At 35.2% G+C, this 24,676-nt stretch overlaps 2 protein-coding genes across 3 annotated transcripts; one reads left to right on the forward strand and one right to left on the reverse strand.

Annotated features, from left to right (window-relative positions):
* The first annotated feature begins 1,506 nt into the window (after positions 1-1,506).
* LOC149896242 (dihydrolipoyllysine-residue succinyltransferase component of 2-oxoglutarate dehydrogenase complex, mitochondrial-like) lies at positions 1,507-9,256 on the forward strand. Of its 2 annotated transcripts, none has more exons than XM_090118020.1 (2): positions 1,507-1,803; positions 7,483-9,256. In XM_090118020.1, exon 2 carries the CDS (start codon positions 7,499-7,501, stop codon positions 8,891-8,893), a length of 1,395 nt encoding a protein of 464 aa, XP_089974146.1. In that variant the 5' UTR covers positions 1,507-1,803; positions 7,483-7,498; the 3' UTR covers positions 8,894-9,256. The 2 variants fall into 2 exon arrangements, with proteins under 2 accessions (XP_089974146.1, XP_089974147.1); XM_090118021.1 differs by having other exon boundaries at positions 1,514-1,624.
* An 829-nt stretch (positions 9,257-10,085) lies between these two features.
* On the reverse strand, positions 10,086-11,375 carry LOC149896243 (uncharacterized). The gene has a single exon (XM_090118414.1). It carries the CDS (start codon positions 11,373-11,375, stop codon positions 10,086-10,088), a length of 1,290 nt encoding a protein of 429 aa, XP_089974540.1.
* Between the last annotated feature and the right edge of the window lie 13,301 nt (positions 11,376-24,676).

The following is a 24,676-nucleotide window of genomic DNA, read 5'->3' on the forward strand; positions in this document are numbered from 1 at the left end:
AGTGACAGCTAACTTTGCCATAATTGTTTTTATGCTTAAAATATTATAATTTACAAAAATGAAATAGATATTTAGTAATAATGTAAATTTTCATGAAATTTACTACGTCTAGATGCAGGTTACTCATTACGTTTTCATACAATTATATTTTTTTAAAGCGAATCAAACTTTTTGACACATGAAAAAGTGGCAAAGTAAGCAGGTTTCACGGTATCTAAAAAAAACAAATTCTTATTTATGTATAGCTTCAATGGAAAATAACGTGCTTATTTCATTATACAAATTTAAATACATATATAATGACAAATGACGATCATATAGAGATTTTAAAAAGACCTAACTATGTAGTTCTAATATCTAGTATTCTGGCAAAATCCATCAAATTCATATGAACCCTACATTTAAAACGTTTAATAGCACTAGGTTTGTAGGTTATGCAATTTAGGTCACACATTCATAATACACGTATTATATTATTATTAGTCTGTGATAATACTATTAGGAATATTTTTGAGTTTTTTTTTCTTAAAAAAACAGTGAAAAAATAGATTAAGCATTAAGCATGCATTTTACTTATGTAGGTACTTACTTAAGTACAGTTTACTATAATATGTAAATCGTATTTTTTTAGTGATTAATTTTTAAAATTTTAGACTATTTAAAGAATAAGACTTGCGTTATTTTTTGTATATGTACCATTTAAAATCTACCAAAATATATACATATTAAAATTACTACTCTACCGATCCGAAGAAAATTTTCGTGAAAAAAATCATCAGTCTTCTGTGCAAATAACAGTTAAAAGTTTTTAAAGTCCAATATTATTAATTCGCACTGTTCGTAGCATTAAAATAATACATACAATTCCTTGATTTCATACATTTCCGGTAACATATATACTAAAACCTTCCTCTTGAATCACTCTATCTATTAAAAAAACCGCATCAAAATCCGTTGCGTAGTTTTAAAGATTTAAGCATACATAGGGACAGAGAAAGCGACTGTGTTTTATACTATGTAGTGAATTTACAATATTGTTACAAGACATGCAATGATGCCAGTAAATACGTATGAATCGATTGAATTAAATTTTACAATTTGTATTTCTATAGTGTATCTGTATTATAATTTATAACTAAAAAGCGTTCTTTATGTTGCTATCAGGATAATCCCAATATCAGCCAACATGACCTACGATAACATCATCTAGTTTAACTTACGATTATTTTAAAATATGATCTTGTTCATGAAATCAAAATGAAAATTTAATATTAACGCCATCTCAATAAATGTTGATGGTACACCTACTCAATAACAGATGTCGCTATATTAACGAAAACTTTTACTTTAAAACATAAAATAGGAATAAATATTTCTTAACCATAACTTCTTATTTTAGTTACTAACAATTTTAAACAAAATAAAAAAATTGTTTTTTATAATTTTCGTGAACTTTTACATTTACAATACAACTCGTGCTGCATAAAACGAAACGCATCATTTGCATATGACAGGGGGCGCCAACTAGATTCTCTGGCAAAAAAGTCGGGCACACCGAATTGGTTTAATGTAGATCTTGGCCCTTTTAGCATTATTTCTGTGAAGAAGCACCATTATTCAAAAAGTGAAGTATTACCGTGACCTACCTGTGCGTGAATTAATCGCTATGTATTGAATAACCTATCAAAAATCGATATAAGACCGATTCTTTTTCGTGCAATAGTGTCATGAGACAGCTTATGTAACACATTTCTCTGAAAATAACCTTTTGAACACATCTAGCGTTTGTTTACCTCACATAAGGTAAGGGTGTCTTCATGTATTAACTAAAATACATCAATCACTAACCTTGTAATCATGGCGTATCTGACCTCCTTATATATTTTTATCTGGTCATTAAACCTAAGACAATTTAATAATTGTTACGTATTTTTGTTTACTTAGCTTCGCAATTACTTATCTTCACGCTTTTTTTGTCATAATGCAGTAATAATTTGAGCTATAATGTCAAGTGATATTATTTTTTCAGCCATATGCTGTATTTGTTTTATCTCAACAAATGAGTTTCTATATGAACTTAATGTTAATTACGTTTATTATGACTACATTATATACTCTTTAGTGGGGGATAGCCAGTAATGCTTTTTATTTAATTAATTGAATGAATTATGCAATTTACTTATACATACATTATATTTATTCATGATATCAAAGTTTAGCTTGGAAAATATACATTTTTATTTATTTGTTAAATAAACAAGATATTTGCATTTCAATGAATTTTATAAATTAACACCTCTTTTATATTTACTCTAAATATTTCATACATTATTGAGATTTCCTACTTGCATTAACATAACTCTTGTACTTAGCAACTACTAACCAAATTTTGATGAAATGATTCGATTGTAACTAAGTATATATTATATAAGGAGAATTATATTTAGTAGAGTATATTTTTGCTTTGCTACAAATGACTATTCTAAGGAAACCATAGAGAAACGCAAAGCACAAGCCAATATTTTTCGTGAAAATGAAAAAAGGAAAAGAACGCCGGAGACACCAAGCCCCAAGGAAAAAGCCAACAACACTAGCAAGAAAATCCAGCGGACAGACGCTTTTCAACGCATGCGCGAGCGAGCCTACTCTATGTCCGACAAAAATACCTATCTCAAATACTAACCGGAATCAAACATATATTCAACATCAACAGAAACAAAAAACACTTGCATTCCCCAATCCGGTTGGTCCCCGTGGGGAATTAGACCAAAACCCTCCAATACAAAATCAACAACACCAAAAAGAAGCAAACAACATCAAAAGCACTCTACCCAATCAAAAATACAAAATGGAGATTCCAACAACTAAGCGCACAAGAATATGCATTGCTACTCTCAATGTTTTGACACTAAGATTAGAAGAAAACCTATCAGAACTATCATTAGCACTAAAAAACACAAACTGGGATATTCTCGGGATGAGTGAAGTGAGAAGAATGGGAGAACACATTGTCGCACACCCAGATTACTTGCTATATCATATAGGAGAGACCCCAGGACAATATGGTGTGGGATTTTTAGTAAAGAAACATCTAACAAAGCACATACAAGGTTTTTATGGTGTATCAGAGCGCATAGCATTATTGAACTTAGAACTGCCAGACTACAGGGACCCATGGACAATTATTCAAGTATACTCACCCACAGAACAAGCAGATATTGAAAAAATTAACCAGTTTTATCACAATTTGAACAAAACTTTACAGACACACGCCCACAAAAACATAATTGTGATGGGCGATTTCAATGGACAAATTGGTGAACGCCAGCAAGAAGAGGACAAGATTTTAGGCCCCTACACATACAACTCAAAAAATAGAAGCAGAAACGGAAAAATGCTCTTAGACTTTGCAATGGAAAATAACCTTACCATATTAAATACTGTCTTCAAGAAAAAGAAAAATAGAATGTGGACCTGGCTGTCACCCGATGGCAAATCAAAAAACCAAATCGACTTTATAATGACTAATAAACAAAAATTTTTCCTTGACATAAATGTCATCAACAACCTTAACTTCAACACTAATCACCGTATGGTCAGGGCTGAACTGAATTCATCCCAACCAAAGAATTCCAGACCAAAAACAAGCCCAGGGATTCTAAAAATCAATAAAAACAATATAGGAGAAGTAGCCAACTCGCTCAACTCGAAACTTAAGGAATACAGTACAGAAACAAAAGGCGCTGAAATGCAAGAGAAATATACTTGGCTAGAAAGAGCAATAACCACAAGTACCATAGAATTTAGAAACAAGAAAGATACCCCTGAGTGGATGTCCAACAAAACTGTCAACCTCCTTGAACAAAGAGCAGACCTAATAAAAGCAAAAAGCACAGAAAAAAACAGGAAAGAAATTGCCCGAGTTAGTAAAGAAATAAAAGAGAATATAAGGAAAGACAGGAGACAACGCCAAATGGAAACAATAGAGAGACATATTAGACGCACAGGAGGAATAAAAAAGGCATACAAAGAATTAACTAATAAGAAGGAATGGATTGTAAAAATGGAGGAAACCAGTGGAGCGGGAAAGTTTGATAGAAATGAAATCCTTAAGATTGCTACTGATTATTACACAGAACTATACAAATATAAAACAAATGAAAGAGAAATTGAACTCCCAGATAATGAATCGATACCTTACATCATGTGGGAAGAGACTGAAAAAGCTATTGACACACAGAAACTTGATAAAGCTCCAGGGCCGGATGGCATAACAAATGAAATACTTAAGCTGACCAAAACAATCATGACACCAATTTTAACCGATATTTTCAACAATGTAATTAACACTGAAATGATCCCAAAACAATGGACTGAATCCACCATTATCCTTATATTCAAAAAAGGAAATCATTGCGACATAAGAAACTACCGTCCCATCAGCCTAATGTCTAACATTTATAAGATCTTTGCAAAGGTTATTTTGGGAAGAATAGGAAGGAAACTAGATGAGCAACAACCAATAGAACAGGCAGGTTTCCGCAAAGACTTCTCGGTACTAGACCACATCCATACTGTAAGACAAATCATAGGAAAATATACAGAATATCAGCTTACATACTACATAGCTTTCATAGACTACAGCAAAGCATTCGATTCTCTGATACACTCAAAAATCTGGGAAGCATTAAAGGAACTAGGAATGGAGCACAACTATATTAGAATTATCAGAAACATATACAAAGACAGTTCTGCTTGCATTCAACTAGAAAGGGAAGGAAATAGGTTTCAAATACAAAAAGGTGTGAGACAGGGCGACCCCCTATCACCAACGCTCTTCCTGGCAGTACTGGAAATGATTTTCAGGAATATGAAATGGAAAGACATGGGCATACTGATAAATGGCCGCACGCTGACGCACCTTAGATTCGCGGATGATATTGTATTATTTGCAAAAACACCAGAGGACTTAAGCAAGATGATAAATGACCTAGCGTCTGAAAGTGCGAAGGCAGGATTAAAGCTAAATCCGGACAAAACAAAAATTATGACCAATGGCAAAAAATACCCGGTAACAGTGGAACAAAAACAAATGTCATATGTCGAAGATTACATCTACCTCGGCCAACTAATATCCCCAGAGGACAACGAAAGCAAGGAGGTCGATCGAAGAGTTATAAATGGCTGGAAAAAGTACTGGTCTCTTAAAGAAGTAATGAAAGACAATAACCTACACATTTCAACTAAAACTAAATTATTCAACACATGCATCCTACCTGTGCTGACGTATGGAAGTGAAACGTGGGCCCTACCAAAAAACATAACAAATAAACTCCGCATCTGTCAAAATTCCATGGAAAGAAGCATGACTGGCATCAAAAGAAAAGACAAAATAAAGCAAAGCAGCATCAGATACAAGACTAAGGTCCAGGACATAACACTGAAGATAAGAAGGCAAAAGTGGAAATGGGCGGGGCACATGATAAGGGGTAAAGAAAAATGGAGCAAAATTACTACACAGTGGTACCCAAGAGAAGGAAAGAGAAAGAGAGGGAGACCCCAAAAAAGATGGGATGACGACATTAGACAGGTAGCGGGTACAACCTGGGGTAGAGTGGCCTTAGTGAGACCCGAATGGAAGAGATTGGAGGAGGCCTTTGCCAACTGGCAAACGGACACGCAAAAATGGGTCAAACCGAGCATATATAACTACATACATATGTAAAGTCCGAACAAAGGCTAATAATAATAAAAAAAAAAAAAAATATTTTTGCTTGGCAATGGCTTATTTTAACCCATTGAGCCCCGAATGGCCCGATCGGTCCACGACACAATAGATTTTCTATTGTGTCTGTGATTCCGGGGCCTGAGTTATTAAATAAATTCTTGTCTATCACACTTGACCCAGTGGTTAATTAAAATTAACTATCTATACTAAATACTAATATTATAAAGCTCAAGAGTTTGTTTGTTTGAACGTACTAATCTCAGGAATAACTGGTCTGATTTGAAAAATTATTTTGTTGTTGGATAGCCCATTTATCAAGGAAGGCTATAGGCTATATATCATGCTAAGACAAACAGGATCAGAGCGATGTGTATAAAACCACTGGGCACAGCTAGTAGAATAATATAATTCAAACATCATAGTGTTCATTCAAACATACATACGCACATACTTTTTGTATATGGTTACAAGGAAACCTTTGACCGCCTCCTTGGTACAGTGGTTGACGCGTGAGCGTAGAACCGAGGGGTCCTGGGTTCGATTCCCGGTGGGGACGAAGAAAAAAAATGTCTCGGTCTGGTAGGACACAGAAGGCTGATCACCTACTTGTCCCTAAAGAAAAATCGATCAGTGAAACAGATGTATGCATAATGCATCTGCCCCTTACCCCACTAGGGGACACGGGACTTCAATTACAAAGAAACTTAGCAAAGCTCGCATGAAAAGTGAATTTCAATACGCAAAATACTCATGATTAATGTAATGTAGTAAATATGAATGTCACTGTAAAATTTTAAATGCTTTTAGATGATAAGGTATCCTAATCTATTGAAATCAAGATATTTACAGCTTTGAGTGGAAATGCCCTTTTTTATAAGTAACAGCTTTTTTTTTCAAAATCGGTTGAAAAGAATTAACATAGGTACAAGATATTCTGTTTTCACATAAATATGTATAGCATATTTAAAAAAATTGCATCATAAATATTGTTCAGTTTTATTCTTCTGCTATCTTTGTTTATTCAGCTTTTGAGATAAAGCATGTTTGCAATCATTTACAATTTCATATGCATGTACTAATTGAAATATTATTTTTGAAATAATATATCATTGAAATATTTGTATCAGTAACCTGCATAGTAAAAAACCCGCATAGTTCCCGTTCCCGTGGGATTTCCGGTATAAAACCTATCCTATGTGTTAATCCAAGTTACCCTCTATGTGTGTTAAATTTCATTGTAATTGGTTCAGTAGTATTTGCTGAAAGATAAACAAACATACACACAAATACATCCAGCCTCACAAACTTTCGCAGTTATAATATTAGTAGGATATGATAGGATTAGTCGGATAGAAAATTAACATCTCCATTTGTACTGTTTAAAAAGGTTTTACTCCATGGGATGCACGTACAAAGTCGTGGGCGGAAGCTAGTTTACTAATAAAAGTTGTATAATAGTTTAAACATTATATCCTTAGTCTTATTTGTGCCTCAGAACAAAGACAAATAGTGTTTGTGGAAGCTACTTTTGTGACCCGAAATTCTTAATTGAAATAATTTGATTGAGTACTTGTTGGTCAATTCTGGTTGTTACCTCATCATACCAGTCTAATTTATTATATCCAGTATTTGTAGCCGAGTGTGCCTACAACAATAAATTTTTATTAAATTGTATTTCCCACTTAAAACTATGTGATACCATATTAGTTAATTGTTATGCTAGTTAAGTTTTAACGTAATTGTTTTACTTACAGGGTAATCTAAATCACCATGTTGCGACGGTGCTCTAAAAACCTACAGACCATATACCGGAGGCAGGGGCAAGCCTTCCGGTGCCGGTCAACTGAAGTGCCCAAGATCTATGGAGCGGTATCCACGCGTCTCGCCAAGCCCAGGGTCCTCACCGCCCACAACCAAATCGCGTCCATTCATTTCACAAACCCGCTCCTAGCAGAACAGGATGTCATGACTCCCAGCTTCCCAGACTCCGTATCTGAAGGTGACGTGAAGCTCGACAAGAAAGTAGGCGACTCTGTAGCCGCTGACGAAGTCGTATTGGAAATCGAAACTGACAAAACCGCCATCCCTGTCATGGCGCCCGACCACGGTATCATTAAGGAGCTATACGTAAAGGATGGAGACACAGTTAAAGCTGGACAGAAGTTGTTCAGAATCGAGGTTACAGGCGCTGCGCCTAAAAAGGCAGCTGCTGCAGCTCCGGAACCGCCTAAAGCGGAAGCTCCTCCACCACCACCTAAAGTGGAAGCCGCTCCTCCAACCCCTCCTCCCGCAGCAGCAGCTCCTCCCCCACCCCCTCCCCCTCCACAGGCTCCTCCCCGACCAGCTCCCCCCTCAGGAGGTCCGATCTCCTCCATCCCCGTAGCAGCTATCCGCCACGCGCAAGCTATCGAAACTGCCTCAGTTAAAGTACCTCCCGCGGACTATAGCAAAGAAATCGTTGGCACGCGAAGCGAACAGCGCGTCAAAATGAACCGCATGAGGCAAAGGATCGCGGAACGTCTAAAACAGGCGCAAGAAACGAATGCCCTGTTAACGACATTCAACGAAGTAGATATGTCCCACATCATGGCATTCCGGAAGAAGAATCTGGAAGCTTTCACCAAGAAGTTTGGTGTGAAGCTCGGTCTAATGTCGCCGTTTGTCAAAGCTGCAGCCAGCGCGCTCCTCGACCAACCAGTTGTGAACGCAGTGATTGATGGCAACGAAATAGTTTACCGTGATTATGTCGACATATCCGTAGCTGTCGCTACACCAAAGGGCTTAGTCGTGCCCGTGATTAGAAACGTCCAGAACATGACGTATGCTGACATTGAGTTGACGATTGCTCAGTTAGCAGAACGCGCGAGAACCGGCAAGCTAACCATCGAAGAAATGGACGGTGGTACATTCACAATAAGCAACGGTGGCGTCTTTGGCTCGCTCATGGGCACGCCTATTGTGAATCCTCCACAATCAGGCATTTTAGGAATGCACGGTATCTTCGAGAGACCAATTGCTCTCAACGGCCAGGTTGTTATCCGACCAATGATGTATATAGCTCTAACTTACGACCACAGGTTGATCGATGGTCGTGAAGCAGTTCTCTTCTTGAGGAAAATCAAGCAAGGCGTCGAAGATCCCGCGTCTATTATCGCCGGCCTTTAAACATCAACCAGCTATCTAAAACCTTAGATACACATTTAAACAGGATGAAAATGCTTAAAACAACCAGATGAACATAATTTTGAACACAAACTAGATTAAGTATCATATTTTTTTAATTACATCTTATAGAGCGCATTTAAAATAGTGCGCTCTTGCTGCGATATGTTTGTGTGTCTATGGTTTATTGTTACCAGTTTAAGAGATCGATTTTTGACGCGATTGTTTTTGAGGGTAGTTTGATCAAATCATGTAAATCTAGTTGCCTCGAATCGTTGCGTTCGCGTTTGTATTTATTTATACGTCCGTCTGCGTATTGTATTATTTATCAAGTAATAAGTTATAATAAAGTACATTACGATCCTAGATTTCGTTTCATTTTATAACCTTTTCAATTTTCATACAAAACTTAAAATATTTTCATTTAATTACCGCTTACAAAACTTGAATACTCTCTCTAGATACTTTTGAAATCTTTATTATTATAAATAAATATAACCTTGATACAGTTTTTATTTTCGTAGCTATGCCGAGGTACAAAATTATTTATTTTAAACGTAACTCATAATCGGCCCATAATAATTACAGACACAAGCTTCCTATGAGTTTTAACTTTTACAGGTAAATTAGCTTGGAGAAATTTTTGCATATGTAGTGGTGTGTATATTACTCAGATCTTAGAGCGCGTTTCCACTATATCGTTCTGGCCTATACAAAAATGTTTCGATATCCTAACATTACTATTTAACTTTATACTTATTCCTAGCAACACTTTTGTTTTCAATAAAAACAAGTTTTTATTTGAAAGAAAATGGTTTTGACTTTATAAAAAAAAATATATCATTCAATTTTACGTCCTTGAGCAAACGACAAGGCGACTACCGTGAAACAATAAAATATCGTGTCCATAATAATTTGTTTCATAATTAATATTTGACCATAATAATTACGAAACAAAACAAATAAATAAATCGTCACTTGATAGTGGAAAGTGGAAACACGCACAAAACCAGAATAAACCAGTTTACGCTGTCCGCAGGTGCCACGTGCAGTCGTTTGGTAGCGTTAGAACATAAAGCACATTTCATTCAAAAATTATAATTATTATGTACGTAGTAATAATAATACGGGCATTTCTCCGCAACTCGACGTCAAGCGCCTATTTTGCGTGAGAGAGGGAGGTGGGGGAAACCAGCTAAAATTGAAACCACCCGAGCTCCTCCATGAAGCCAAGCAGCTTGTGAGGGCTGCCAAAGGCTTCGGGGAGGGACCCGGGAGACCCCAGGTGTCTTGCCCTGTACTCCGCAACCCCCTTACATTCCATGATGACGTGGGCTGCCGTTTCCTCGGTCTCCATGCATGCTCTGCATAGCGGACTGTCTGTGATCCCTAGATTGAAGAGATGTTTGTTAAAGGGGCCGTGCCCTGTGAGGGTCCCTGTTATTACGCGTAGTTGCACTCTACGTAGGTTGAGGAGCCGACGTGCAAGTCTCGAGTCAATGTCCGGTAGGGCTTCTCTGGCTTGCTTGCAGTCAGATCTGCATGACCATTCCGCTCTCTGAGCAGTGCTAGTGAGCTGGGTAATCATCATCCGGGTCCAGCTAGCAGGTAGCGGTATAATGGGAAAAGGTCCCATGACCGGTGTTTCAGATGCCCTTCTGGCTAGTATATCAGCAGCATCGTTTCCACGTGAGCTACTGTGTCCTTTTATCCATTGTAATACTAGGGAATTTCCCAGGTCACATACCTTAGTGAGGGCTAAGTGACACTCAAGGGTCAACCCTGAAGTGAATTCATGGCTTTTGATTGCCATGAGTGCTGCTTTACTATCCGATAAGATCCGAATCGAATAGTTTGTTACATTTCTTTTAATTATGGCCGAAGCTGCAAGTAGAAGTCCTAGGCATTCAGCCTGAAAGACTGTATTATGGGGTCCCAAGGGGTGCGAGATGTTAATGTTTAGGTCCTCAGAGAAGACCCCAGCACCCGTGCCATTTCCAGTCTTAGACCCGTCCGTGAAGATTAGTAGGTCTTCAACGCTGTTGTGTTCTGACGTGTATTCACGTAGCTGTATCTTATATTTCTTGTCAAAGATGAATTGTTTTGGGATCTTATCACTTATGGCAAGGAGTGAGGACTCCTTCTCAGCTGCCATAGTTAAGATCTTACTGTGTGCTGTAGGCACCATTCTCCATAGGTTTTGTGTCTTTAACCTTACAGCTGTCGCTAGAGCTTCTTGTCTTACAAAAAGATGTAGGGGTGGCAGGTCGAGCATTGCCTCAATCGCAGCAGTCGGTGTTGTGCTCATGCTGCCAGTGATTGCCAGACAGGCGAGTCTTTGAAATCTCTGCAGTTTGCTTATAGCCGCCGATTGTTGTGTCTTTGGCCACCAAACCACAGAGCCGTAAGTTAGCATTGGTCTTATGACAGTTTTGTAGAGCCACATTGTGACTTTCGGGGAGAGCCCCCATCTGTTACCAATCATTTTGTGGCACTGCCAGAAAGAAATGCTTGTTTTTTCGATCTTATTCTCAAGGTTATGTACGTAGTTTAATTGATAAATTTTGTATTTGTTGATTGTTGTTATTATTTGTTATTATTGTTATAATATTTGTTGAAGTGAATTACATGTCCCGCAGCCGGAGGCCCCAAATGAAAACTCAGATGTACTTAAAAACTACATTTAATAGCTAAAATGAGACTTTTACACCCATGTCTGCACGATGCAGACCGGAGTTAAAGAATGAATTTATACAGTTTAATAATTATAAAGACGTAAGCTTGGATGCTATAAGGGAAATCGCATCCACATTCTATTCCCGTGCGAACGGCGTATTCAGCAGTTTTGTATGAAGGCAGGGCCATAACTAGTGTTTAATTTGTGTGTAAGTGTTGTAACTTTATATTGTTAATTCAATATGGCTCCAGTGTTAAAACATGGTCGAGGCAAGCCTTTGACTTCTCAAACTAAAGAATTAAACTTTAAATGTCGTTTCTTTTTCAGGTTAGTAAATTTTTCATTTTAGTAACATTGTTAATGTAAAAGTTATATGTATGTTAAATGTGCAAATATTAAAATAAAGTCTCATCTTTTTCAGAGGAGAAACACATATAGTTTAATTTAAAATCCCTTATATATACAGGGTTACTTGTAAAACACCGGCAACCTCGCAGGACAAGATAGCTAACATCATAAGTAACAACATTTCGACTTTTGATAATTTGTTAGATTTTATTTTCATACAAAAATAAATATTCATTTAATTTTCCGTCTGAATATTATAAACTCTACGCCTCCCAAAAATTACGTAAACAAAAAGCGAACGAGAGGGGGAAGGGGGCGTCGCGTCGTCCATCCGATAATTAATAGAACATAGACTTACAAATGTAAGGAGAGTACAATAAAAGTTTAAAAAATCATTTAAAAATAATTTATTGCGTTATGCCAAAAGTCGTAGAACAAATGTTGTTATTTATGATGTTAGCTATCTTGTCCTGCGAGGTTGCTGGTGTTTTACAAGTAACCCTGTATAAAATAAAAACTAAAAATAAAATGTTGTTTTATTTTATTTGCTGACCATACACTACTACAAACGCAAAAATTTCTCCAAGCTAATTTACCTGTATGCCATAATACATCATGCTGGCAAAGTGCCAACAATTATCTACTCTATAGTCTATACTCGTGATTTTTAACGCACTTTTATTAGCTTCACCTGTATGTATGTAACCAACTCCTTTAGACTCGATTTTGACCCACTTTAAACGGACAGATTTATTTAGGTGTCTCAAATCTATACTTAATACATATTATAAAGCTGAGAGTTCGTTTGTTTGAACGTGCTATTCTCAGGAACTGGTCCGATTTGAACGATTTTTTCTGTGTTAGATTGTCCATTCATCGAGGAAGGCTATAGGCTATATAATATCATCTTGCTAAGACCAACAGGAGCGGAGCCCTGCAGGTAAAACCGCGGGGAACAGCTAGTAGTAGACTTTTAAAACGGCAGCAACTACCGCAGGAGCTACTGCAGTCTGCAATGCTACTCACACGTAATTTAGATGGATCTCTGTCGATGAAATAAATAAAGTGATTAATAAATAAATGATTAAAGCCTAGCGAACTTGTTTTTCTTAATTTTTCAATATTCCTGTCAAAATCTAAATAAATGTTTTGATACATTACCGTTGAAATAAAATAATCGTAGTCAATTTTATTATCTCTATAATTGATAGGACATGATACTTTGATATTTCCATATCTTATATTATCTTAAGAGTACCGACTACCGGATATCATATTGGCCACCACTAGAGTTCAGATAATTTAAAAAAAAAACTAGCTTAGCACACGCAGCTTCGCTCGTATTGTTAAAAACTTAACAAATATAGGGACAAACAGGAAAGAGCGACTTTTTTATACGATAAACTTTAGACTTTTTTTATATGATAGGGAAGCGCTTGACCACGATCTCGCATGATGGTAAGCTGAGATGTGGCCTAAGATGGAACACTCTTCCCTAGAAGGTATCCGTTCACTGTTCTCTTGAAGACCTCCATATTGTATTCGTCGGGGAACAAAATATAACACACATATTCAGAAGGGTGTTATAAAAAACTCAAACAATTGGATAAAATGTTTTAAAATATAATATATAATATATAACTTTAATATATAAAGATGGAGAGTTTGTTTGTTTGAACGCGCTAATCTCAGGAACTACTGGTCCGATTTGAAAAATTCTTTCGGTGTTAGATAGCCCATTTATCGAGGAAGGTTACCTATCTATATAGTAAGGTTAGCTATATATCATCACGCTAAGACTTACAGGAGCGGAGCACTGCGGTTATAGCCACAGGGCACAGCTAGTCTAGATATAATATAGTACCTATATATATTATCTGTTATAAGTTTCCTATTGGCTATTGCTTTTGGTTTTAATATTTGGGTGCCTATACTGCCTACAGTGGTGAGTAATCTTCCAAATTCCAAAATCTAAATCTTATATATAAAAATGAATCGCAAAATGTGTTGGTAAGCGCATAACTCGAGAACGGCTGAACCGATTTCGATAATTATTTTTTTATTATATTCCTTGAAGTACGAGGATGGTTCTTATGTAGAGAAAACGTAAACATGTACCACGGGCGAAGCCGGGGCGGACCGCTAGTCTTATATATAAAAATGAATCGCAAAATGTGTTGGTAAGCGCATAACTCGAGAACGGCTGAACCGATTTCGATAATTATTTTTTTATTATATTCCTTGAAGTACGAGGATGGTTCTTATGTAGAGAAAACGTAAACATGTACCACGGGCGAAGCCGGGGCGGACCGCTAGTTAGCTATAAAAATAAGCGCTTCTTATCCTTTCATAATTACATTAGAAGACTAGAAGAAAGATTAATGGATATCGCACGGGTACTTAAACCATCCGTAGACCATAAGGAACATACAAAAGAATAAATTATGTATATAGACGAATTGATCCAGTCTTTATTGAGATATGCGCTTATTCATTTTTATTAATATGCCTAATATATGGACCGATTTTGAAGCCAATCGTGTAAAAATTTAGGTACCTAGTTATCTTACGTACACATATGTATAAATTCAGACTTCAGAGTGACTTATTTTTTCCTAATCTATCTTTGGCAAGCGAAGTACAAAGTTCATAAATTTTTATGAGTTTGAACACGTTAGAGCTATCTTTCAGGCATAAAAATCTAACTGCCAGTGCCTGATAAAGTTTGTATTTTAGATAATGGCCGGAAATAAGACTAACAATATCTCTTAAAATATATTAATATTCTATATAATTTACGAATAGCCAAATTTGTTGCTATGCGCGTAAAACTCGAGAACGGATCGACCGATTCGGCTTAGATTTTTGTTCCGGCTGGAACTGCTAGACCGATTTTGATGGGACTTTCATTAACACATAGGCGATGTAAGAAAAAGATGAAGATGAAAGGAAAAATTCATGTGGGAGAAACCGCGGGACGCATCACGCAGCTAGTAATAAAAAAAACATTAGTGCGTAAACTGTATATGTTTTAATGTTTAAATATTCTACTTATATAAGTGTCTTTTTGAGATTATATTTTGTCATTTTACATTACATTATATACAATACTATTCCCTTATACTAGATATTTCGATCCTTTTACAAAATATACATAGATTACAAAACTAATACTACTTCAGTACTGTTGAAATAATTGTATATTAAACACAATTTGTGGATCTTTATAAATTATCTTTATTATTTTTACTTTATTACAAACTACATTGTGCCGTGTGCGCACCACGAACCACAGAGACAGAGAGGAAGGCAAAGACAATTGCCGTTTACAGTGATACCATACAGACTATACAATAACCAAAATACAGATTATAATATTTGCCTTTTCCAACACGCCTCCTCAAATTTATAATCTTTATTTTCTTTAACAATATTACCTTTACTTACAATGCTTAAAAACACAATATAATACCTCCACCCAATTTATAATCTAATTAACTTTTACTTATACACTATTATAACTTGAACTTGAACTTTTACTTATACAATATTATAACTTGAACTTAGATGTAAACTGTACTAAATTAATCTTAATTCTAATCTGTTTTTCAAAAATTTTGTCTTATCTAGACTTTTAGTTAACATGTCTGCTAAGTTACATTTTGAATCAATTTTAACAATATCAATAATTCCTCTTTCATAATTCTCATTTATATAATGATACTGCACTTCAATGTGTTTTGAATTTTTTGTAAAATTACCATATTTAGCTATTGCAATCGCACCTGAATTATCTTCATACAATTTTACCGGTTTACAAAATTCTAAATCAAATGAATCACTTAACAAGTTTCTAATAAAAAGTACTTCTGACACTGCCTCTGACATAGCAATATACTCTGCAAAAGTTGAACATTTCGTAACCACATTTTGTTTATGTGTTTTCCAAAAAATTAAGTTTCCAAACAATCTAATAACAAAACCTGACGTTGATTTCCGATCTACATTATCTCCAGCATAGTCAGAATCTACCATACAATCTAATATTTCAGTGTCTACATTTCCATAGTATGTTAGCTTTAAATCCTTAGTCTTAAACAAATATTTTAATACTCTTATTGCATATTTATAGTGTGTTTGACTGTAACAATTCTGAAACCTACTCAAATAATTAATACTATACGCTACATCTGGCCTAGTGCCGTTACTAATATACAATAGTTCACCTATTAAATTTCTGTAGTGAATACCTTCATCAATTTCCTTAGCTTGTTCTAATCTTAAATTAGTTTCCATTGGAGTATCATATAACTTAGAATTTTCTAAATTATATTTTGCAGCCAAAGATTCAATATATTTTGTTTGATTTAAAGACAATATATTTCTATCATTACTATAATCTATATCTATACCAATATAACTTTTAATTTTACCCAAATCTTTCATTGCAAACCTTTTCATCAAGCTAATTTTTACTTCTTCAATTTTATTTTTACTTTTACAACAAATTAAAAGATCATCAACAAACAGTAATATATATATTGGATCTTTGCTCGCTCTGTTTACATATAAACAATAATCATAGTTACTTCTTACAAAATCTAATCCTTTTATAAACCTATCAAAACAATCATACCATACTCTAGGACTTTCTTTGAGACCGTAGAGAGCTTTTTGCAATTTACAAACTTTATTGTCTCCTATTACAAAACCTTTCGGTTGATTTATATATACTTCTGACTTAACACAACCATTTAAAAATGCAGTCTCAACATCCATCTGTTCAATAAATAAACTATTTTTACAACTGTATGACAATAAAATTTTTAATGTTTGCATTCTTCCTACTGGTGAATAAACATTTTCAATATAATCATTTTGCTGAAATCCTCTTACAACTAATCTTGCTTTGTAAACATTATTACTTTTCTTTTTAAAAATCCACTTAACATCAATAACTTTTTTGTCTTTGGGCCTATCAACAATTTGCCAAGTATTGTTTTTATTTAAGCTATTTATTTCAGAGTCCATTGCTCTTTGCCATAGTTCATGATCAATTGAGCTCATTGCTTCCTCATAAGTATTTGGTACATTTGCATCAGTATAATTTACATATATAAAGTGTGAAACTGGATTACCATATCTAGAAACTGGAATTCGCTTTCTTTTAAGTTTTCCTACTTCTACACATTCGTTATTCTCATCGTCATCAAGATTATTATTGTTTACAAGGTGTTCCATAGTATTTTTATAATTCTCATCTATGTTTGTATCATTTTCATATTCAGTATTACATAATTTATTTGAAACATTCAATGTTGTATCAGATTCTAAATCATTATCTTTAACTATTTGATCATGTTGTTTTTCTAAGCAAATTAATTTAGTATTTTCTTCGACTACCTGAACATGCCTAGCATTAACTATCCTATTATTCAAAAGAACTCTGTAGCTATTTTCATTATACCCCACTAATATTCCTAATTTAGCTTTATCATCCCATTTACTTTTTCTTAAAACTTCAGGAACTCTTACAAAAACTCTACTTCCATAAATTTTTAAATGTTCTACATCTGGTTTTATTCCAAAAAATATCTCATAAGGAGTTTTATTTTCTAAAGTATTAGCGATAGTTCGATTTTTTAAATAAGCTGCCGTTTTAATAACTTCCGGCCAATATCTTCTGTGAATATTAGCTTCCCTCAATAAACACCTACCTATATCCATAGCGGATCTATTATATCTTTCAGCTACTCCGTTCAATTCGTGAACATATGGTGGACATGGTAATAACTCTATACCTTTCTGTTTAATAAAATTAATAATATCCTTATTTAAATATTCTTTCCCATTATCACACTGTAATTTCTTAATTCTTTTGTTAAATTTATTTTCTACTAAGTTTACAAATTCTATAAAACAATTAGCAGTTTCAGCTTTACTTTTAATACAAAATATTCTAGTACACTTGCTATAATCATCAATAAATGTCAAGAAATATTTTTCTCCACCATAACCAGTTGTATTATGTGGACCGTTTAAATCAGTATGAATCAATTCTAAAATCTCTTTAGTTTTAGTTCTATTATTTTCAAAAGGAACATTAGCCATTTTACTTTGTATACAATTTGAACATTTCATGTCTACACTTTCAATCCTATCCGGCAAACCATCAACTAATTTATCATTAACTAGTTTATTTAAATATTGAAAATTTACATGTCCAAGTGCCCTATGCCATTTCTCTTTATAAGTCAATTTTACAGAATGAGTATACACATCATTTTTCAAGTTGTTAAATGCAAAACCTTTCATATAATATAAATTGTTAATTTTATGAGCAACAGTTATTAATTCACGAGACTGATTATATATTTTTGCATTGTCACCTTTAGCTACTATTGTGGAAGACTTAGTTATTTTAGCAAAACTCAACAAATTTTGATTAATACCTTTTACAAAATAAACATTCTTTAAATCTACATATTGTTTACTATAAAAGTTTTCAAAACAAATTTGAATATCGCCTACCTTGGTCGCACTTAATATTTTGCCGTCTGGTAATTTTACATTGACTGGAATTTTTAAATCTTCACATTTATAGAAATATGTATCGTTATTTACTATGTGATCCGTACATCCACTATCTAAAAGAAAATTTATTTCATTATTATACATACATTCTTTATTCTTATTGTTATCAAAATATACCTGTTTTACTTCCGGGTTTAATACTTGAGTTGTCCATGACTGCGGTGAAAAATTGTTTGAAGTGTCATCTCTGGCATGACCTCGACCTCTGCCTCGGCTTTGACCTCTGTAGGTTGCTCTAAAATGTCCTCGATGATTGTAATGCGTTTGATATCTGCCTGGTTCCTTATGTTGTTGATTTATATTCTTTCTCTGCCAACAGTCCTTCTTGAAATGGCCAGTCTTTCCACAAATAAAACATTGAAGTTTTGTTTTAATATTAAATGTACTCACATTATTTCTACCTTCTGAATTGCATGAAGTAATATTTTTCTCTTTAATTTTAGTCCTCACATAATCAACAGTCCTTTGTTCTTCTGGTATTACATCAAGGAAATCTCCAATATAACTATAACTTGGTGGGAGCGCTTTGAGAAGATATCTCAACTTTTCTGTTTCATCAATCTTTCCTCCGGCTTCTTTAAAAGTGTTGATTGTTTTTTCAAAAGCGACAAAAAAATCTTCTACTGTATTATAATTATTCAACTTTACTTCTTCTATGTTTGCTCTGGATAATATTTGCATTGCAGTAGACTGGGTTAGGTACATCCTGTCAAATTTTCTAATAATTTCGTAAGCTGTTTTACATTCACTAATATATTCTAGTTGACGATCTGAAATTGTGCTCATTATAATAGTCCTTGCTTTTAAATCTTTTTTCTTCATAACATTTTCATCTTTTACCGGAACACGTGTCGTGGCGGGCTCGTGACATTCCTTATACTCCAACAAGGTCATTAACCTCAATTTCCAACTTGAATAATTTGCACCATCAAAAATAGGTATCGTAATATCTTCAATCCGGGCTTGCTTAGCCATTGTTTCAATATTTCTAATAATCTTGATCAATTTTCAACCTTTCCTTTTATATTCAATTTACACAAGTAACTTGTACTTTTACGTATCTTCATAATCTTCTCGTGATGTTGATATTTTTTCATAATTTATCAACCACGGACTGCTACCATGTTGAAATAATTGTATATTATGTGTCTTTCTAAAACACACAGCGTTGGTGAAGAAAGCTGTCTATGAATCCTATATATCTCTATGAAAAAGGGTCACCTTACCTAATATCGGTGGATCTTTCACCTCACTAGCAAGAGCGCGTCCCTAGTATGTCATCTGTCATCGCCAATTTGACATCACCTTTGAAGCGCTGTCATCTGCCTCTGCCGGCATAGCGTTTATGAATTCGTGCGCAATAACATCGCGCAGAATATAATTAGTATTTATCTCTAGTAAAAGTGATCAGATTAAGTTACTTTTACCTGAATAAAACACATAAAGCGTTAAATTTTAGTAGTAATTGGTTTAGGAACGGAATTAGTTCCAATATGAAACACAAAAGACCACGTTGTCGGAAGAAAATTCGAAAACCGATGCTTTGGTATGTATAATAGTGGCGGGAACTCTTTTTCGTCCTCGGAGGACGAGAGAAGCAATGGTTCGTCACTGCCCAAGAGACCGGGAGACGAGAAATTCAGTAAGTACAATCAGACTTGTCATAACATGTCCGGACTCGTGCATAGGATTCCATGCAACACGTGGCATACATATTTTCACAGTATTTGACACAAATACATCAATATTTAGATGTAGGTAATTAATAATAAAACACAATGCATGCCTATAGTGAGATCGCTATATTATCATCGGGTTTATTTATCATACACAGGCACATTGGTTACTGTGTCAAGTATTGCTTTTAACCAGAATTGTGAGATATCGTTAGGCTACCTAGGTAGAAGGTACTTAGGTTTATGGAATCGACCGTGATCCCCTATGACTAACGAGCCCCAGCAGCAGGTAGTGAGGTATCTCAATCACTTTGACCATTCAATTGTAATTACCTCAACAAAAGTGAGTACCTACTACTTAGTGCCCACTACTACACAATTAGTTCAAAACAATTAAGAGGTACTTATATTTTAGATAGGTACAAAACCTGTCTATCACAATATTCTAAAGAGAAGAAATTGTTAATTAACTATTATAATACAATTTACATATCTATCATGTATCAAACATGTCACATATAGATTTTACATTACTTAAGATATGATATAGAATGTATAATGTGAACAATGGTCTCACACAATTTTCAGTATGAGGTACTGATTACTACAAGTTGAGATTACCTAGTTTATGGTAAATAATTCTTAACATAAAGAGCGTGTTTTCATAGTCAATTGATACCAGAATAAGCTTTGATTCTATGGGTACTTATTTGAATAAGTATTGAAAAATCATAAGAAATAGACATTGCATATTAGGAGATGTAGATATGTTTATATACGTTATCATCATCAAGGACCCATATTTACCATATCCCCGAACAGTTGAATGATATCATTATTGCTTATAATGTTACCGATGATAATGATGTTTATCTAGTTCCTTTCTTACTTAAGTGAAAGAGCTTGCCTTAAAATTAACGCTCAGGCGTGATAAAATTTTTATAATATCAACAGTAAAGTAACCAAAATCTTTGTATTTTTTATTTGTATCTTCTACAAAAATATGTACTGAAAATATGTACAAGGCGTCCTTAGCCATGATTAGCTTAGTATGGTTATGCTGAAAGAACTGAGTGTCCAGAAAGACACAGAAAAATATATGCCATACTTACATTCAGATATGCTTCTGGCAATAAGAGCTGATGGCTCCGCCAGGTTGATATTCAAGCTGAGACACCTAAACACCTAGGTATTAACCAGGTAATTTTGATACATATCACAGGTTATAACGGTAATTAAATTTTTACAAAGCCAGGATTGGCTTGTAAAATTAGACATCATTGGTAACAGTAATGAGATTCTTCCAAGGCCAGGATTGGCTTGTACAATCAGGCATCATTGGCCTATTTTCTGCCTGCATATTGCAGCCATTTCAAATGGTCGCGGAGACCCTACAAGCTAGAGGTGCCCTCTTTCTGTTTTATTTAAGCTATTAAGTTTGGTCTATTGAGACCGTTACAAAATTAACTTCACAGGTCTTGTAGACTGTGAGGATTTTGGAAAAGCTTGATTGGCACTACAGCCACAGAAAGTCCATTGCCTTCTGGTTTAGTTGGACAATTATCTTTTGGGTCTACCATGACTAATCCAATTTAACTTCACAGGTCGCGGAGACCATGGAGGTTTTGGTAAAGCCTGATGTGCAGAACTATTCCAATTCAACTTCACAGGTCGCGAAGACCATGGAGATATTGGTAAAGCTTGATTGGCACTCCAATCACAAGAAGGGCCACAGCCCTCTGATTTAGTTAGACTATGAGGATTATTCTAATAATTTAACTTCACAGGTCTCGGAGACCATGGAGATTTTAGTAAAGCCACAGAATGAGCCACAGCCTTCTAGTTAGACAATTATCTTTTGTCTACAAGGATTGTTCCAATTAACTTTACAGGTCCCGGAGACCATAGAGATTTTGGGAAAGCAGGTTTGGCACATGTACAAAATGTACATTGTAAACCTGGATACTTGTGCCTCATGTGTGATAGTATAGAAATGTCTGTGTTATTGCTAGTCCCAAAAGCTTCAAAGATAGAGCATACTGTGGTAGTCATTAAGAGGACCATGTCTTGCACTAAATAAGAGTTGCAGACAGTTCTAGACATCTAACACTGAGAGGACTGTACAGTTGTCGCCTCCAGGTATTTCTCTAGAGTTTCGCGCACAGCAGACCAAGAGAGAAAGGCTTCCCCTCTACATGCTACACAAGACTTACGAGCTGTGGAAAAGACAACATACACAGAAATGTCATAGTCTTTGTAAAAGAACAAGTTTGTCATTTCCTAACTACAGATACCGCGGATGCGGGCTGAGTAGGACATCTGAACAGTACTTACCTGTCAGAGAAATGGAGAGGGAAGCAGGGGACTTGGCCTTAGAATTTCTGACTTATATGTAGTGTACCATAGGTATGCAATAAAAATGCTTCTGAGTAGATTGAAAGGGGCGCACATCCTGTAGCCCAAGCAACCAATCAGACTTTGGTCGCCCACATACAAAGGTGGCTAACTCTCTTAGCCCTCACAACTGAGTAACTGTACCTAGATGAGAAGTTGAGAATAACTCTTGGCACGCTTCCAGGACGCCCAAATGGCTTTTGATTTAGATTGCCTCTCAAGAAATCTACCTGTACCGGAGTGGCTTCTCCTACCTTGTACAACAGGAAATATATTTCGGAGGCTCCTGATATGGTCCATTCCGCTATCCAAAGAGGTGCTTTAGTGCCAGGGCATATTTGCCAAAGCCTGCTTCGAATTATGCGACATCTGCAGTCGTTGATGGAGCTGACGCCTAGGCTGAATATTTCCTTCCAAGGATAATCCTCCAAGTGTACTAGCGCACCTCGCACCCCGGGACCCGGGCAGATACATAGCACCCAAGGGTGGCTTATGGTTAATATAATAAATAATAATAATATACGGGCATTTCTCCGCAACTCGATGTCAAGCGCCTAAAGATGGCTTATGGTTATTGACTATTATGGTTATATATGCTTATTGACCCGGAAGTCAGGAGCACTCAGACCATTGGTGAATGGCCTTACCCCCAACTGCTCAGTCAGAAAAGGGGGGGGGGGAGAAAAAAGCCCATTGTAGAGCAAAGGAGAAAGAGCAGTTAGGTAGTGGTGCCCATCCACAGTGCCAACATATGATCCTCCAAGCAGGAGGTGACTTTCATAATGCAAAAAAAAAAAAAAAGAAGAATGCATGTAATCTAGTACACAGAGATTCTATTTAGCTAATTAAATTAAATTAATTAATTTTAATTAGCCTAGGTCTATCATAAGCAAGCTGACCCTATTCTCTCAGGAGCTCTTATGCTATTACTGGGGTCAGGCCGAGAAGCTCATGACATGAACATGACTTCTGAAGATCTCAAAATAGAGTTTTTTATCGCAGCAAATTAAGATTATAACCTGACCTGAATTTGGATATAAAATGGATACAACAACATATTATCCATCAGGGGTCGGTTGTGAGGACAACCAGACACATAAATATGCCCAGTGACCCATGTGGAAAGGTTGGTTCAAGTAACAAAGGACTGATTTTCAGTCTTAAAAGTAGATAATTGATTCTTATCTATAGAGGGGCGGACCCTTTAAGCTTGCAACACAAACCTTTATGTCTGGCTAGATAAGGTCCTTCCAGATCTTAAAGACCCTGTCCACCAGTGGCTTCAAGAAGGTGGTAAGGGCACCAACCTGTTGAGGCAATGGAAGGACCATACAGTCCTTTATAAAGTTTTACTGTCAATCGGTCAATTTGGCCAGTGCCAGTGAGTCTGGTTTACTTTAAGGTAACCTTAAACTGTTCAATTAATTATTTAATTAATTGTAATTGTTTTAAGATCCAAGTAATGATCAATGTGTAACAAACATGCTTAAAGCTTAAGGTACAGTTGTGTTAACATTGGTATTATAGTTATTTTATATACAGATGTTATTTACTGTAGTATTTAGCCTTAGAGGCTCCATTGTTTATCCTTGATGACATTGATCTTCCTTTGAGTTATAATTTTTAAAATGTTATTTTTATCTTATTATTTGAACTTTGATTTGTTTCAAAGATACAGAGAAATAATAAATCAGTTCTTAGGTTCTAAGACTTAGTTCATTAATATTGGCTTATGATTATCTGAGGAGAATAATTTAAAATTTAGAGGATATATGGTTAGTTCTTACATGAAAGAAAAACAATTTTTGTTGTTGCTACATAACCCACTTGTATTGTTTTTAGAATTTAAAATATAACTTTATTTTACAATACAAGAGGTTCATTTAACATTCTGAAAGGAATGAAATTTAAATTGTTAATACTCTTAGGTATTACAATATTAACAAGATAATTTATTTTCAACATAGCGTTTTTATGTCTTTCTTCACCAGCAGATATCAAACACATCTTCACCAACGCTGTGTGTTTTAGAAAGACACATAATATTGATGTTTTGCATTAAAACAAAACATGTATTATGTGTCGAATAAAACACAC

The sequence above is a fragment of the Colias eurytheme genome, chromosome 29 (genome assembly GCF_061535395.1).
Source record: "Colias eurytheme isolate Ceu_HAF_F1 chromosome 29, ilColEury1 Martin Lab GWU primary, whole genome shotgun sequence".
Classification (NCBI taxonomy): Eukaryota; Metazoa; Arthropoda; class Insecta; order Lepidoptera; family Pieridae; genus Colias; species Colias eurytheme.